At 28.3% G+C, this 17,733-nt stretch overlaps 2 protein-coding genes across 5 annotated transcripts in view; one reads left to right on the top strand and one right to left on the bottom strand.

The window, feature by feature from the left end:
- Positions 1-4,018, top strand: part of LOC105202999 (troponin C, isoallergen Bla g 6.0301) — a 31,589-nt gene extending 27,571 nt beyond the window's left edge. For both annotated transcript variants that reach the window (XM_026141213.2, XM_026141214.2), the window contains exon 6: positions 3,432-4,018. In XM_026141213.2, coding sequence (XP_025996998.1) covers positions 3,432-3,460 — 29 coding nt within the window. In that variant the 3' untranslated portion in view covers positions 3,461-4,018. The remainder of the gene's footprint in view (positions 1-3,431) is intronic.
- Positions 4,019-6,677: 2,659 nt separating this feature from the next.
- LOC105202998 (NCK-interacting protein with SH3 domain) lies at positions 6,678-16,984 on the bottom strand. 3 transcript variants are annotated; one of them, XR_005575175.1, is made up of 10 exons: positions 16,748-16,984; positions 16,463-16,653; positions 15,255-16,142; positions 14,042-14,244; positions 12,279-12,382; positions 11,513-11,731; positions 10,370-10,542; positions 9,601-9,698; positions 9,339-9,512; positions 6,678-9,271 (listed from the first exon to the last, which is right to left on the bottom strand). XR_005575175.1 is itself a non-coding variant. In XM_011171694.3 (9 exons), the coding sequence occupies exons 1-9, from the start codon at positions 16,773-16,775 to the stop codon at positions 9,422-9,424; spliced, it is 1,995 nt and encodes a 664-aa protein (XP_011169996.1). In that variant the 5' UTR covers positions 16,776-16,984; the 3' UTR covers positions 6,678-9,421. The 3 variants fall into 3 exon arrangements, 1 of the variants encoding a protein (XP_011169996.1); XR_851136.3 differs by having other exon boundaries at positions 6,678-9,188; XM_011171694.3 differs by having other exon boundaries at positions 6,678-9,512.
- Positions 16,985-17,733: the final 749 nt, after the last annotated feature.

The raw sequence follows: 17,733 nt of genomic DNA, 5'->3' as shown, positions 1-17,733 counted from the left end.
TTAATTCTTTTTACTGCTAAATTGTCACCACCCTGCCAAAAATGTGTGATTAAACCGATTAAAAAAAAGTAATCCAAATCGATCAAGATTTCTACACCAAAAATACGGTATTAAGACTGATTGAAAATAAAATCGGAATCCAGATAGATTTATTAAAACAGAATACATTAATGTAAACGTAATAAATGTTTAGTTTACAAAAAAAGTATTTCTTGTATTCTTTTCGTTAAAAAAAATTAAATTTAAATTAAATATTTAATTAATTTATGTACAAGATTAAATAACAATACAAATTGTTATTTACATATAAAAATATAAAATTTTAATAAAATAATTAATTTACTCCTGTTTATTTATTACATTACACACGCTCGCGCAAACACACAAATCATTTTCGACATTTCATTTGGCTACACGACAATAATTAATATATTTAATGTTTTTAACAAATACACGACAAAAGCACAACATCATTATCTTTTTTTTTATTATCATCACGTTGCTCTTATGTTGTTGAAAATGATTGATAAAGCAAAATGTTTTCCACGAATAGAAGTCATTTTGTTGGCAACAGAATAAGCAACAGTTGCTCTCCGTTTGCTTTGAATCTGCTGACATAAAAAGTCTCAAATCTGCTTTCATGTTGTTGAATATGTAGGACTATGCGTTACGTTTTCAGCAAATACACAGCAACTAGTCGAAAATTCATGCTTAGCATTAAGTTGCCTGATTTTGCAAAACATGCATGGTTATCAGGGTTACTTACAATTAGCATATTCGTTACTTCTTTGTAATATTAAAGAATAAAATCCTACACAGCATCAAAAGATTGCAGAAACATTGCGTAAACTTTATATTGAAACATTATAATATTGCATCAAACTTGTGGTAACGTTGAAATATACGCTCTTAAAAACATTACGACAGTAAAACTATAGTAATATTACAGTGTAATGTATTCATTATATTAAAACGCGTTTGTGCAAATATGTAGAATGCTTCAAATAGATAAACATTGAGAGTATATAAAAACATCCAAGAAAAAAAAAACTACAATTGTGTAAGTTCACAATCTTTTTGCATCTGAAATTTAGATGAATAAGATTATAGATTTACGCAAATTCAAAAAATTTGTCTCGTCTTTCTTGAATATCTTTATATATTCTTAAAGTTTATTATTTATTCATTAAAATCTGAAATAGCCTGCATATTAAAAAAATATTGTTAAATGTTTCTACAAAATATAGAAACAGAAACAATCTTCTGTTGTGTTATTAACATTGCTATTTTATTTTATGTTGATATACAACTTAATATTAATATGTATGTAATTGATATATGCATAGGCTTTATATTCAATAAAAAGATATATACATATGGGAACACAAATTCTTTCTCACACAAAGTTACTCGTATATACATATCGGAGCATACTCCATGCATGTTTTTAAAGTAGTACACGCACAAATTGAAAATAATTAGAATTTCTTAAAATTGAAACTGTACATTATACTAGAAGACGTTGACACGCTAGTATAATTACAATAAGATTAACCGTTTTAATACTGAGATATAAACAGTTAAAAACTACACGTTTTATACTTGCTGCCTATACAAAGTTCATAAAAATGTGGCATTTATTTTTGTAGTACCAAATTAGAAGTAACATGCTAATAAAAAATGAACATAAGAAACGATGAAGGAACATAAAATGGATATTGTAAAAAAGTTTAGGTCTATTTGTATTCATTTCCGCGTGTGCATGTGGCGCTACCAAAAGTTGTTTCTCACTGGCGGAAGTAGGAGTATCACCACCGAATGCGAAAACTTTTAAATAGTATTGTCACAAAAGTACTACATGTAAATATATGATAATTTCCTGATAATTTTATAATATTTTATTGCTTTTGCTTCTCGCGGACACGCATCTTTCGTTTTGAAGGAGATGATTGAAGCAGATCCAAGGTTAACAGTCCAAAAGATTTGAAGTTGATCATTTAACCGTCCGATATTTAAACAAGTTGAGAAAAGTGAAAAAGTTGGATAAATAGGTCCCCCATGAAATCACAGAAAGAGACAAAATTGACGTTTGAAGATCTGCACTTCTTTACAGTTTCGACAGAATACAGACGGAATTTTGTACAGGATTGTGACTTGTGATGAAAAATGGATTTTGTATGATAACTACCGACGTTCTGCGCGGTAGTTAGATACGAATAAAGCTTCAAAACACATTCCAAAACCAAATTTTTACCCCAAGAAAATTATGGTGTCTATATGGTAGTCTAGCAAAGATATCGTTCATTATTTTTTTACCAAATAAGGTGTGGCTATAAAATCTGATAAGTACTCAGGAAATTGCTATGCACCAAAAACTATGCGCTCAACAGCCAGCATTGGTCAACAGACATGGCGTGTTGCTGTTGCACGCTAGACATACATTGCAAAATAAACCGTTAAAAATCTCGCCGAATTGAACATTGAAGTTCCCCCTCACCCTCCCTATTTTCCAAACATTTCACCAACAAATTATCGTCTTTTCAAGCATTTAAATGCGTTTTAGGTAGGCAAAAAGTTTAATGAAGAAAGAAATGTGAAAAATGCATTTAAAGAGTTTATCAATTCAGGCTTTCCAGATTTTTTTAGAAAAGGTATTGATGCCTTTCTAAAGGACTTGGATCACATTTGCAAAAGCATATTGAAATATAGGAACTATTTTAATTAGTAAGTTTTAAATTTGAAAAATACATGTTTCAACTTTATAAACGGTCATTTCATTTACACTATATAAAATATAAAAATAAATATAACTTATAATCGTATTTATTGCATGTAACCTTATAGATTAGCACATCTGATTACTGATATATTTGTGCATTGAAGAGATATCTGATAGGAAATTATATAAAAGTAATGATAAAAGTAACGCATTACTTTCCAACAATGGATAACATACACACAGTTAAAAAATTTATTACAATTAACATATATCGCATGTCTCAAAAGATCTACTCAAACTTTTCTGTCAATTCCATACAAAACGAATAAGTTAGGTAGTAACACAAATATTATATAAAAAATTAACACAAAAAATGTGACACTTTGACATAATTTGGGAACAAATTATGAAAACATATTTCTTCAGTAAAATTAACATTTATAATATGTTGATGCATACATTTTATTTATTTAGAATTTACATTTCTGAAACTAAATTATTTTTACATAATTTTTTCACTTATCCATTTTACCCATAAGTTATATTTTAACATTAAAAAATATTGAATATCAATTTAATACAACAATATTCAAATACACAATATATTAACACTCGGGTATATACATATTAAAAAACTTCAACATAAAATATTTTCTACTGTAAATAAAATAAATATTTACAAATATATATTATGTATTTTTTTTCTTTTCAGAGTTCATGGAGATGATGACCGGCGAATAATTATCTTGAATGGTGAACTACTTTTGGATTTAAAGACATTTGCAATCCATGCAATCATATCTTGAAACTAATCATTCACGTGTTTATAAAGGATCAATGCATATTGATTTTATTCGTCCAGAGATGTTTTTTTCTATTTTATGATTAGAGTCTGGAAAGTAAATTGCCATGTGTCGAATCGAATAAATTATTTTCTGCTTTTATACACAGTTAAAAAAATAGTGTTAAATTTAACATAAATCACATGTCCCAGACGGTCCACTCAAAATTTTGTGTTAATGTAACATAATTTGGATATGTTAAAAGATAACATTAATACTGCGTTAATATTTCAACAAAGAAGAAATGTAATCTTGATTTAAAATTACTTAATGGGTATACAATTAACATAATTTTTATGACGAAATTAACAGAAAAATACTAAAAAAAAGTACGGTACAGTTATCCCCATTCCTGTTAGTGTAACATCAATACTCTTTTTCTGTACATTTTAACAGATACAAAATGTAAAATTATAAAACTGATTTGAAAAATGTTCAAGTAACACAATTAAAATACATACACAAAATAAATACGTGCAAATTGTGTTACTTTAACATATTTTTTAAATTATTTTCACAATTTTATACTTTATATCTATTGAGTTCAGTTAATATAACAGACATGTGTTAAATTTACACATGAATATGTTCATTACTTGACACAAAAACTTTAACAAGCAAATTTTTTCACAAAAGTACACAAATTTTCCAATAGTCTACATACACCATATTTGTTATAAAATAAATTTTACTTTCATACACTTACATAAGATTTGAAAATGTTTCCATTAAAAAATCAGTATATATTTATTGTTAATAAAACAAGAAGTCTTATATCTTTTGTTATTTAATAGAAATCACTTTCCTCACATTTGTATACGTATGTACATAAAATTTAGAATACTTCTTAACTGAAGTATTCGAAACCAAAATTTTGTTTCGAATATCTGTGCTCAAATTTTTTCATTGTTTTAGTTCAAGCCTGATATAAAAAATATATCTTACTGCTATTGTATTACTTTTTAATAACCTTTATTTTAAAGAAATCAAAATATGTAACTTAATATCTATTATTTTACATTTTTTATTTAAGGGAGAAGGGGGTAAGATGACGACTTTAAGGTTTGTCGATTTTTACTAATTTCTGTGGTAATGTAAAAATAACAATATATTTTTTTTAGATTCACTAAAACCTTGTTTATCATCAGTAAAAATTATAAGTTGTTAAATAAACTAGAATTTTTTAAAATTTAAATTATTTTAAGACATATCAATTTCGTCATCTTGCCCCCATATACGGATAAAATGATTTTTAATATATACCGAATAAGGTGAAGAACAGTCAAAGTTAAAAATGTATTCTTATGAATTAAAAAGATTTATTATAATATAATAATTTTATACTATTTTTGATATTACAACGTAGTTAAAGAAAAACGTAAATAAAACGAAAAATATTTATGTAATCTGCAAAAATAAAATTATTAAAATTGTGATATACATTACGATACATATTGCAGTTAAAATTGCGTTATACAGAGTGTTCGATAATGGTTGTATCCACGTTTTACCATAAGAGATGATTTATGACTTCACTCCGTATATATTACATGGAGTGCAGTCGATAAGTCATGGTTGAGGCGCGTTCTTATAGTAAAACGTGGATACAAGCATTATCATCAGAATGCTGTTAAGACCGAAAAAACTAATGCACAAATGCATTACCTTACTTATGCACAACTTTTGTCATCTTACCTCCAGTCGCCATGTTTATTTGTTTATAAAATATAAAATAGTGCAATACAAAAATTGAAAAATATTAATACATTATTGTATACGTTTTTAGCTATACAATATTATGATTTTCTAGAGAAAATAAAAATATTTATTATAATTATGTTATTCCTTATGAACGAACACTAAAAAGTTACAGATAAGTGCTTCCAAAACACATTTCTTATTATCTATTCTCATGGACAGATTGAAATCAAACTACCAGTTTATTACTATCTAAAATCTTTAATAAATTAAATATCCGTTCATTTGTTAATAACTTGGGAAAATTAACAGTTTGTCATTTTACCACCGTCTCTCCTATATATTCTTATATTTTTCCTTTTTAAAAATATAGTAGTACATAGGGGAGACCGGGGCAATTCGAAAAATGGAAGTATCTTTTTATGGGTACATATTAAAAATTTACTTTAAAAATTGTAAACGCGTCCTAATATAAACGATACTGCTAACAACGTTTTGTTGGTAACGGCGTCGTATTGAAGTCATAGTAGTGAAAAATGTGTTTTACGACAGTCGAAGTAAGATCTGATAGTCAGCATTTCTTCAAAATTTAAGTAAGATAAATAAGATTCTTTTTGAAAACTTTGAATTTATCGTGTCCAGTTGAATGTATTTGAAACATTTCATGTTTACTTTTTGCTGTGTAAAGTCTATTTTTTGTCGATTATACGCAATAATGCACACAGTTGATGTCTAGGCTATTCGAAACGTCGAATCGTCGTTCGACGATTTTTTTCTTTTATATTTGCGATCTATGTACCAAATACACAATTTAATATTCAACAGAAGTAATTACACGAAATACGAATAGTCCCTGACTTGTTCCGAAAACGCTAAAGCAATAAAATTCTTTATTATGCTTGTATTCTTTTATTGTATGTAACATTTTTTCATAGTACTATATATCCTTTTCTGAATAAAACAAAGTCTTAATAATAGCTTTTTTACAATTTTTTCGTCTTAAAACATAAATTTCAGAATATTTTCGACCTAGTTTTGAATTACCCTGGGTTCGGGGCTATTCGAAATATTTGGCATTGGTCGACATTTTTATGTGTACTTCAAAGCAAGTACATTTCTGTGTTCTATCTATAATGGTATTGTGAAGGAGAAGGTTCAACCTTTCAAACTGTCCAACTTTTTTTTAATGAATATGGGACTCAGGAGACGCAAATAAAAAAAAAATCTTCCGAATTGCCCCGGTCTCCCCTAATTAACGAAATACTTCATTTTTATATTGTGGCTTCTAACAATTTTCATATTAAATAATAAAAATATAAAAATATCGATAATCATATATCTATGTTTTATCATATTTTCAATTTATTTGAATAGCTGAATTTAAAATTATTAGTTACAGGAGAGAAAAAAAATCAATATTTGCGTGAGTTATGATCTAAACTTTTTATTTATTTAACATTCAATTATAATCACATTAAATTTGAGATTCCTTTATAATTGACTTTATAGTTTAATTTATAAAATTAATAGTCGCAAACATAACAGAATAACATGCTTCAAAAAATATAGTCACTAATCATAGACTAGCAAGTTTACTGATCGCAGTGGCACCTAGTAAGTCTTATAAGTAAGTCCATACAAATTTTTACCTATAAGTTTACTTTATGATTAGAACATTCGCAAAATAACAGTATTTAAAGAAAGTATCCCTCTGGGAAATAAGATATAAACTAGAATTTATATAATTTTTATGATTTGCAATGGAACTAACTTTTAACTCCATGAATTTTGCTAAATTTTTCATATATTACATTTTACCCCTCCTACTAATAAGCGATGAAACAATTCTGTCCAATGCGCAATAGTTTCCAAAAAATCATTGTTTAAATTATTCTGCGATGTATGTCTCGAGTTCGTAAACGTAGTCGAACAGACTAGGCAAGCCGCCGAAATACTAGATATCACGCATTTGAACCTTGCTTTTTCCCCCAACTTTTTTCTTTCCTTTTGCAGTTTTTTTTTATTTAACATCAAGTGAATTATAAATTTATTAGGATAAAAATATTTAAAATGAAAATTATTTGCATACATTTAATCAACACCTTTAAAGAAAATACTGATTTGTTATATTGAATAAAAAAAATAAAACATTTAAATAAATTTATGTAAAACCCTAACTTTAATTTTAATCATTAAAAAATGTTTTATAAAACAATACTTTATTTAACCTTTGTTTTAATTATCATTCAAATACATGTAAGATTCTCATTTTGATTGTAATATTCCAAAAACAATGATTACAATTGTTTTATATAATACATAAATAAACTTGGATATTTTTAAATTAATTTTTTATTTCTTACACACTCTTTCTCTCTCCCTTTCTCTTCCCTCTTCCTTTCCCTTCTTTCTCTCAGTCAATTCTTCATGACCTAAAGATTATAATTTTCATTTGATATATGCTCATGTACGCTTCATAGTAACTATCTTGACAAAGATCTCGGTGGTTTGCCATTGCTTTTCGAAAAATGATGATCAATTAAAAATGTCTGATATATTTTAAATTTAAACTTGGACTTTTGACAAAACCGATAACTCTTACATCACGATCACCATATTTTTCTATTCAATAACAAATCAGTACTGTATATTCTAAAAAAATCAATATATTTACAATTGTTTATTAAATGAAAATAATTTTAATTTTAACCCTAATACAGCACGTAGGTCTGGAAGACCCGAATGATAAAGAAGGTCCACAAGCTAGGAAAGGAAAAAGTTAGAAATTCTCACTATCAATCGCCATCGTTAAACAGCTTCAATGCTGAACTAAAATTTAAATGGCACGGAAGTAAAATTTTTTATCATCATATTTTCCTTGTTATATAATTATACTTTTTATAAAGAATGACAATATTACTTTTTTTTTAAATATCATTCTTTACCTTTAAATGCGAGATTACTAAGTCCTTAAAAGTTTTTGTTGCAATGATTATTAAAAAATGAGTTTTGTAACAAATCTTTATTTTCACTTACTGATTTTTCTTTAATAACTTCATAATATATCATTTTTTAGCAATACTATTTATTCAGTCATATTTCTGACTTCAAACTTCCATTTAAAAAAAACTTTGTTAAAAAAGATTTATTGTAACAAAAGTTATGACTACTTAAAGTTGCATTGGTCTTTCAGACCTATGTGCTGTGTTTTTGATTAGCGTCAGATATGCTGTGTTCTATGGTTATTTTACAAAGTAAAACACAGCATATTAAATTAAAAAACTAAAAAAAAAGTTGGAAAAATGCAAAACTTCAAATATGTGATGTGTAGCATTCTAACTGCTCGCTTAGTCTGCTCGACCACGTTTATTGCCTGCCTATCGCATTTAAGAACTCGCATACATCACATGGAAAACTTAAAAGAATAAATTCTGAAAAGCTATTGCGTGTTATATAAAATTATTTTAGCATATGTCATGAAGAGATATAGTGTAACATACTATAAACTTTACGAAATTCGTGGTGTCAAAAATTGGTCTTTTACTTGTTAAAATATATTCTGATACACATGCGCGCATATACTCGCACGCGCACATACATAGACTAGACTACTTTATGGAGAAATAATATTAATCATTCTACTTCATTTCTCCATCTTTTTTAACACACAAATGTATCAGCTGTATGAGTTTATATTAAAGTTTATCTCAATATATAATCTATAAGTATAAATTATTTTACTTTTAATCTATATATAATAATTAATTATATATTAAATATAACATAATGTAACTATGCGAAGTTGGAATGTTTTTATATATCGATGGTCCTCATAATAGAATGAAAAGAATGATTTCTTATGTTTCGTGTTATGCATATATAATAATTCCATATATTCTAAATAGGTTCACTTACACGAAGAATGATGTCTTGTAGCACCAACAGAATGAAGACATTTATGGCAGTCATAAAACATATCATTGTTATATCATAAGCTGTGCGTTTCTCTTTACTAAATAAAGTATAGAAGAACCATAAGGCTATCAACAAAATTTGTCATGAATTTGATTTCTCCTTACCGTTGATAAATTCTCAGATCTACTTAAACGAGAGTTTGCAAGTCATCTTCGTCAAAATCTTGACAAGATGGGGGAATTAAATGTCACATTCTAAACAAGTGTGGAAATTCGTTGCTAATTTCGCGTACTACTTGCTGGTCTTCATGACTTTCTGCTGTTTCCTCACAAAATATCCTAACGCAAAGTACAAGATGTAATAAAAAATGTTTTATATAAAAATATTTATAACAAATCACAGTAAAGCATACAACTAAATCTTTACCTCGTAAAACATTTTAATAAGTCTCCAGATCGATGTCGATGCTCATTATAATTGGATGTGCGTAGAACACGGCGACAGAGTTCCAAATATTGTCTACGCTGTCGTTGCATATTAAAGATATAAATTAGATAGGTATACATTACTGCTCAAAAGTTTCAGTACACTTGAAATTTTCTCGTATTTTACGAAAAATATAAATAATTTTTTTTAATGTTTAAAAATTGTATGCAAATCAATCATATTATTTTTTAAGTGTATTTTTCCCTTTTGTCCATAACTCTTTACTTTCAAAATTAAAAGATTTTGTAAGAAATTAATTTTTACACAAAAAGTTCAACAGCATTACGAGAAATCATTGTATCAATTTTTTTTAGATGCATTTTAAAATTTAGAAAATCTACTTTAAAATATTTTAATATTTTAAAATTTTGTAATTAAAATTGACAAAAAAATATTTTTTGTTAATTTTTGTCCTATAATGTTTCACTAAGCTGCAGCGCTTCAAAATAAAAATAAAAATAAACAAAAACCACTTTTTAACTTTATATAATTTAGGAACAAAAATCTAAACTAAAAGATAAATTTAAGTATCTTTATCTTCCCTCTTTAAAATGCATTTTTCAAAACTTCTCTTTTTTTTGCTGTGATACTTAACTTTTCATGAAATGCAAGAAAATCTCAAGGATGCTGAAATTTTTGAATGATAGTGTACATCTAAATATTTTTAACAAAAACAAGTAAGTTTTTTTATCGCAGCATAATGTAATACCTTATCACCCGGGAACATGTCAAAAAGTTGGCGTAGTATAATATCAATAAGAACTTTCACATCGTTGGTATAAAAGAGACTTGCTATAGTATCATTGCTGAACAAGTCGACGAAAAGTTTTAATACCGAATGCGATGGTTGTGGCTCGTGATCAAATATTCGTACCGGATCCTCTGGAGTAAGTTAAAAGTTCATTAGTTCAAATAAGTTCATTTCTAACATCTACATTAGGCTGGCGTTTCATAATGCAAGAATTTACAGCGGAACGGTACGCACGGAACCAGTGCAACTATAATCATTCTTTTCTTTGCATTCTTTCATTGTGATTAGTCATCCTGGTTTCGTATTCCATCCCGCTGTGGATTTTTGTGCTAAGAAATAGCTTTAGTATAAATCAAAAAATATAAAGGTTTATGTATTAAAATAAGATAGAAAAGTTGATATTTCAAATCACATTAATTTTTCTGTAAAAATTCAGTTTTGTAAATGAATATCTTTTGTTACTGCAAATTTTGAAATAAAAAAAAAATGAATTTTTAGTAGCTGTTTTTATTATAGTTTACAATAAAAATGCAAACATTAATATTAAAAAATTTTCAAACACAATAATATTAATAAACTTTATTTCATAAATTGATATATTAATATTGTACAGATATTTTTACTTTAATGAAAAACAGAAATTATAGTCATTTTTAAGACAAATCAATATATAATATCTAATTGTTTATCAACTATCTGTTTTATTGGTTTGTGCTAATTCACATGGTAAATTTACTAATTTTGGTTATTCTTTTGCACTGCAAACAATATAAATCGAATAATCTCTATTACTCATTAAAATAAAAATATTCATTTCATATGAATATATCAATATACAAAATAAAAATGTATTAATATTATGTCAGAAAAATTACTGTTTGCATTTATTCTGAATAAAAATCTCCACAGTTAGTATACTTTCTACTTTTTCAATTCAAGACTCTCTTGCTGAAACAGAAAATACTCGTTTAAATTTCTGCAGAAAAATGATGGGGAATAACATCTGTCCCACATTATCTTATTTTAATACAAAAATTTCATGTTCTTTTTATTCATTGTAACACGTATTACTTGCACACATATTATTTGCATAAAATTTACCTTCTCTGTTAAAAAGAAATAGAATTTTTTCAGTGAATGTCTTGGCAACAGTTCGCTCACGTAAGGCATTTAGAACAATATTTTCAGAAGTTGTAAATTGTAAATTATAAGATAATATCAAATTTATGAACAAATCTGGGATTTGATCTTCCAGATCTGTGTCAGGTGGTGTTTCTATTAGGTCCAGCAGGAATGATATAAAATCTGAACCAAGTTGTTCTGTAACAAAGTCAATAAAAAATATATACATTAAGACTCCTGACTCCTCAGCCGAGAATTCTGCGTTGATGGCAGCATATCGTTGTGAACAATATTAAAACTAATAGGCGTGAAACCTGACAAGTTAACAATGAAATTTTGTCTTGCATGCCATTTCGTTATTACATGTTTCATTGTAAAAATGTAACTCTCGTATTTACCAAATAAAAATAGGTTGCAAGTTTCTTTGAATTTTATACATAAAAACAGATTTTTCACTATTTTCAACAGCTGCCTATGTGTTTTCTTGTTTGAATAAGCTTCACGTGCTTGTTACGACTCTTTACTGACTGTTACGCAGAAAAAGGATAGTCAAAATCCATTTCAAGGGTTTTAAAGCAAAGCTAGTTATTTTGTTTTATCCAATTTCTCTTTACAAATGTTACGGCGGAAACTTTTACGTGTAATTTCTCATTTATGACGTCAAAATTTTAATATGGTTGCAGCAAGTAGTCAGAAGCCTTAATCATTATTCGTAATGATATAATGTACAATCTATTTTGCTCACCTAAATGTGTAACTGGCATAGGTTCACCCATTGAAAAAATCATTGTAAGCAATAATGAAGAATAATTTAATCTTAATACATTCCTGGAATTACTCTTCATATCTCTACAAAAAAGAAAAATTTTTATATTATTAAAAATAATCGAATTAAGAAACATAAGCCAAGTTAGGTGTCTGTGCTAATCTCATTTATGTATAATCAAACTAAAAAATAAAAAAGTAAAAAAAACAAACTCACTTTTGGGTCATCTTCAGTGTTATTACGAATTTTAAATTAATATCAAGTTGATGAACATTATAAAATTAATGCAGTACAACTTAATACCAAATCAATGAGAAAATTAAATATGAGCTCAATGTACATTTTTAGTACATTTTCCATTTAGCTTGACTTCTGCGATTTTCCTGAGTCAATCATTTTACATGTATAAATGTTATCGATGTCCAACATCTTAGTCATATAATTCTTAGACTTTTATAATAATGTGTACATTATTGTATTTCACTGGTACTACATCCTCTATATTAATAAAAATATTCTTAGAAACAAAATTTGTTTAAGAGAGTTTATCAGCTACTACAAAAATATAAGTTCAACAAATGAAAATGAGATAGATTAAAATTGACATAAATTGACACAAACTTATTTGCAAAGATTTCTTAAAAAATAATATGAGCGCAGTTAATTTAAAATTGTAACGACACTAAAAATGACCTAAGAATGAAATCAAAACGTTTGTGTTTTTGTGTTTGATTATATTAGATTAAACTTAGTTTTCGCCGTTTCTTTTTTTTTTTTTGAAAAACAAACTTATTTCAATAAGAATATGAGTTACTGCACTAATTAAAATATTTTCCATCGTTTTCTATTACTTTTTCTCATTTTTCTGGTAAAAGTTGGATTCCGCGACAATAGAACGAGTTGTCTTTCGAAGCAAGCCATTCATCCATCCATTTTCAGACTTGTTCGTAATTAGAAAAGTGTGTATCAGCAAGCGCGTTGCATCAATCGAAAAAGGTGGTAATCCGATGAGGCCGAATCTGGAGAATAAACTAGAAAAAACTTTCCATTCGAGCCCCAACAATGTTTCTTTCACAGTTCTTGCAACATGTGGTCGCGTGTCGTCATGCAAAAGAATCACTTTGAGTTGATTACTGATTACTAATAGCCTTTTTCGCAATTTATCGTTCAATCAGTACATTCATTGTTGGTTCAAGTGTTTGAGTTGGATTTTCATTCAATAATGCTTGCAATTTGACGTCCTCAATATTTTTGGCTGTCGTCTTCCACACTGAAATCACTACTTCTGAATCGTAAACCAGTCTCTACATGTTCTTTCTAATGAAGCTTGCTCACCATAAGTTTCAGAAATCAATCGATATGCTTTAGCTACAGTATTGCTCAGATCAAAGTAGTAAAAAAGTACATATCAAAAAAACCATTTATCACGATTATAAATCAATTAAAAAATATTTCTGCTTTCACAATTAACTTTTACGTACTAAATTTTATTGATAGATATCTAATTTTTAAAAAAACAATCATCTTCAGCTGCCAAAGCTCACTACTTTTGCAGCTGAAGCCATACTTGTGAGCGACGGAAACTAAGTTTATCACCTAATGAATACATAATATCAGAACGAACATCTAAGCTGACTTATATGCTCTTTAATTTCATTTTTTTTTAATTTTGACAAGCTTTTGACTTTGATTATTATTTTTGTGTTATTTAAATATGCTATATTATTAAATGTCTTAAATACCTTGCTAGTTCCATTGGTAAAATACTATTTAACATTATAGTTAGAACTACTGGATCTAAACTGCACATAACACCAAATGATTGCAACAACAATTGTCTAATAGTCCATCTCGTCTCCATTTGATAATACTGTATCAATATTGTTACACCATTGTATCGATCTTGCCTTAAAACATGTCTTGATACATTTGAATCAGCATTAGTCTAAAAAAAAATATATATAAACATTAAATTATTTTATAAGTTTAAGTTTTAATAATATAACTAAATGAATCATATTAAACCACATTTTTAGTATTACATTTTAGTATTACATTTTTAGTATTAACAATCATATATTGAATATTTAATATATTATATAATGAAACTAGACATGTGGATCAGACGTCCATACATTTTTTAATCAACACAAATTTTTAAAAACGTTTAATTGAAGAGATTTAGAATTAATTACAATATTAAAGGTGATGTCACTTTTGATACCCTTCTTAGGCTTTTTTGAAAAAAATAAAAGTTATAAAAAGTAAAAAATAAACTCAACATACAATATATAAACTTGATACCTTTGATATAAAATTTATTAAGATATATTTTATTTTTCTTATAAATTTTTTCAAATATTAAAAGAGATACTCTTAACAATTATTTGTAAATTTATATGGGGATATCAAAAAAATATTCGTTCACTATTTCCACGATTTAAATGCAGAAATTATCTGAAGCAAAAAATTCAAAAAAAATTTCTTAATTTATACAAATAAAGTTTTCGTCCAACTTATCAGTTAACAAATCCGTTTTTACAAAACTATTTTGCAAAAAATATAATTTTTTGTTCTTTTTGTTTTAATTTTTTTCTTGACAAAAATTGAAAAGCTGGAATTTCTATTTAATGATATATCAAACAAGAAAGAAAAATGTTGTATCTCTTAAAAATTTTGATCAATAGGATTAAAACTGGACAAAATTATCGTGACAACTTTGAAAAATGTTATTTCATGAAAAAAGCATTTTCAAATTTTGCAAACAATTTATACGTTAATAAAAATTATTGTCTCTAATCTCTAATCTACTTTTAAGATTCCAACTTCTAAAAAATACAAAAAATAAGTTTTTTAAAACTCAAAAGCAAGAATACCTGTTAAGAGTTAAGTTTAATACTAAGCATGTGGTGCTGATACAATTTAAGTTACTGCTCTATTTTATAAAAAATATACCAATATCTCGGTTAATTCTTTGATATATTCCACGATGATAGATTCATCTTCATAAAGCATCCAACTTCTTTGCTGTGAATCTTCCTTGCACGAAGTCAGTTCGGTAAAAATAATTTTCAACCTATTAGCATCGTAAGTTTCTTCTATACTCATTTTTGATACAATCAGCGGTGTTTGTAACTGATGCAGCAAAGCATCAAGATAATGACTTACAGTTTCTGGCAGCAATTGCCGCAAATTAGATACTACAACTGTGACTGCTACTTTCGACATTTCGTGACTAAGTTGAGTATTTTTGCGTACTTGATCAAGCAGTTGGTAAGCGTTTCGCGAGTTAATAACTTGTAAGGAATTGCTCTTTACTGGTGAGCTGTTCTTAGCAGGCGAATTACTTTTAATTGGCGAGCCACTACACATATTTTTTATGCTACCTTGAGAGGAAGTTTTACGAATTTCAGTAATCGGTGCCTGAACTTTCTGCACAATATCAGAGGACGATTGACGAGGAAGTGATTGCACATGTTGCTCGTCTCGATTTGAACGTTGACATTGTGTAATTTCTTGAATATGATCTGCGATATTACTGCGAAGAGTCGTCTGCGCAGTTGCATAAGAAGTATTACTGGGCGCTGATTTAACATCTGCTTCTGTATTGTCACAAGCAGTCACAGAATATGTTTCTTTAGTTATAATACCACAATCTAAATCTGGTGGTTTAGGCGCTTGTCTTTTGGATTTTTTGCTTAACTCAACCTGTTTCTTTCTTTCTATTAACTTTGCCAAGAGATCCTGCTTGTCAGGTTGCACAGAGTCACTATCTTTCTTAATTTCTGTTTCCAAAGTTAGTATACAATCTTCCAAGAAATCAATCATAAACTGAGGTTGAGCCTATAGATTAATCAACAATCAATGTTCATACATTTCTCAGAGCAAATTCCAAGTATAATAATGTAAAAAAGTAATTGACCAATGAATAAAAAAATTAAGTATTAGCTCTTTTAACTAGCAATATCTGTCAAATAGAACATAAAATCCTGAAACATTTTGATTTGAATTTCTTTAAGTTTGTTTTCTTATTGGCTACATATATAAATATATAAATAAGTAAATTCTGCAGGCTATATCCATCAGTGTCAGTATAATAAAACATATAAATAAAAATAATATAAATATGAAATTAATAAATCTAAATATGAAATTCCACATACCTTCACAGAGGCAATGTAATTGGATGGTATGTAACCTAGACGTCCCCCTCTGTTCACAACTTGCCACCAGTTTTTCTGCTTGACATTACGCTGCAGAAGAATGAAATACTCACCCTCCCGGAAGCTGAGAGTCTTGGCAAATGTAGCCTTGAAGTCATACAAAGCCTTAACCATTTCGTAGCTATCCGTAGCTGTAAATATGCAAGATGTAAAAGAGAAGAGAAAAAAATATAGCTCAAAAAAGTGTGCGTCTCGACAGGATATAAATACGTATGCCGAACTTACCTAACCTCGTCGGATTGTTATCGTCCATCGTTGAAAGCAAAAGTGAAACACGATGATTCCGACAGCGACAACGCCCAGATAAAAACCGGAAAGCCGGTGAACCACCTACTTACTTTCGTCTACGCTCGGGCATATCATTTCCCTCCTACCTGCCTTTTTCTGTCAATATAGCTTTTTACTCCAACCGGCCCTCCTGTATGTATGCGTGCGTACACCGTATGTCATTCGTACATATATATATATATATATATATACTAACCATACTGACATTAGGTCTGTTCTTTTTAGCTGAACTGGCTGCACTAGTTCAAAGTTATAAGTTATAAGTTATTTGCAAAGAAGTAAGAATATCAGGAAAGTAGAGTCCTATATAAAGAGAGAAGCGACATTGATGTCCAAAGCTCTGATTGGTAATCTGATTAATACTTGATTGGCTAAGCGAGCAGCCGTATTGTGACCACAGCTGTTTGTAGAATGATACGAATGGTGTTTGACGACGTTAAAGCGGTCCCAAAATGGCGGTGGAGGACTCAATTAGATACTGAAGGTTGTGGTGGGGGTGCAATGTCGCTTCTCTCTTTATATAGGACTCTATTTGTCAGGTTTGACAACTGAGCCGGTTGACCGCTGAGCACCGTTGAATATATTAATTGTGATTATCGAGTGTGTTTTTTCGATATCGTGTCATAATGCCAAGCAAGGGCGGCATTAGAGCGGCATTAGAGCGGCATTAGAGCGGCATTAGAGCGGCATTAGAGCGGCATTGGAGCGGCCATTTTGTTGTAGGTAACATAGCTGAAACCGGATATCCTTCCTGCCTCAATACTGTTATATGCTAATGCTACAGGTTAGCGATCTAGTTTAGTATAGATATCTGTGAATCCGAGATAGTCGTGATTCGAGTAGTCGTGATTTGAGTATAAGAAAAATATAAATTGAAAATAAATATTATATGTATTATATCAATGTTTGAAATGTTGACATAT

This window comes from Solenopsis invicta, chromosome 7 (genome assembly GCF_016802725.1).
Source record: "Solenopsis invicta isolate M01_SB chromosome 7, UNIL_Sinv_3.0, whole genome shotgun sequence".
NCBI classification, from domain to species: domain Eukaryota; kingdom Metazoa; phylum Arthropoda; class Insecta; order Hymenoptera; family Formicidae; genus Solenopsis; species Solenopsis invicta.
This window is presented reverse-complemented; position numbering and strand designations above follow the sequence as displayed.

Bases quoted from the DNA above. Each gene is read 5' to 3' on its own strand.
- LOC105202998 (XM_011171694.3), bottom strand. From the start codon at position 16,775: ATGGACGATAACAATCCGACGAGGTTAG. The intron at 9,699-10,369 runs GTATTACATTAT...ATGCAACGACAG, and splicing joins ACATGTTCCCGGGTGATAAG to CGTAGACAATATTTGGAACT. The intron at 9,513-9,600 runs GTAAAGATTTAG...ACTTTGCGTTAG, and splicing joins TTATTAAAATGTTTTACGAG to GATATTTTGTGAGGAAACAG.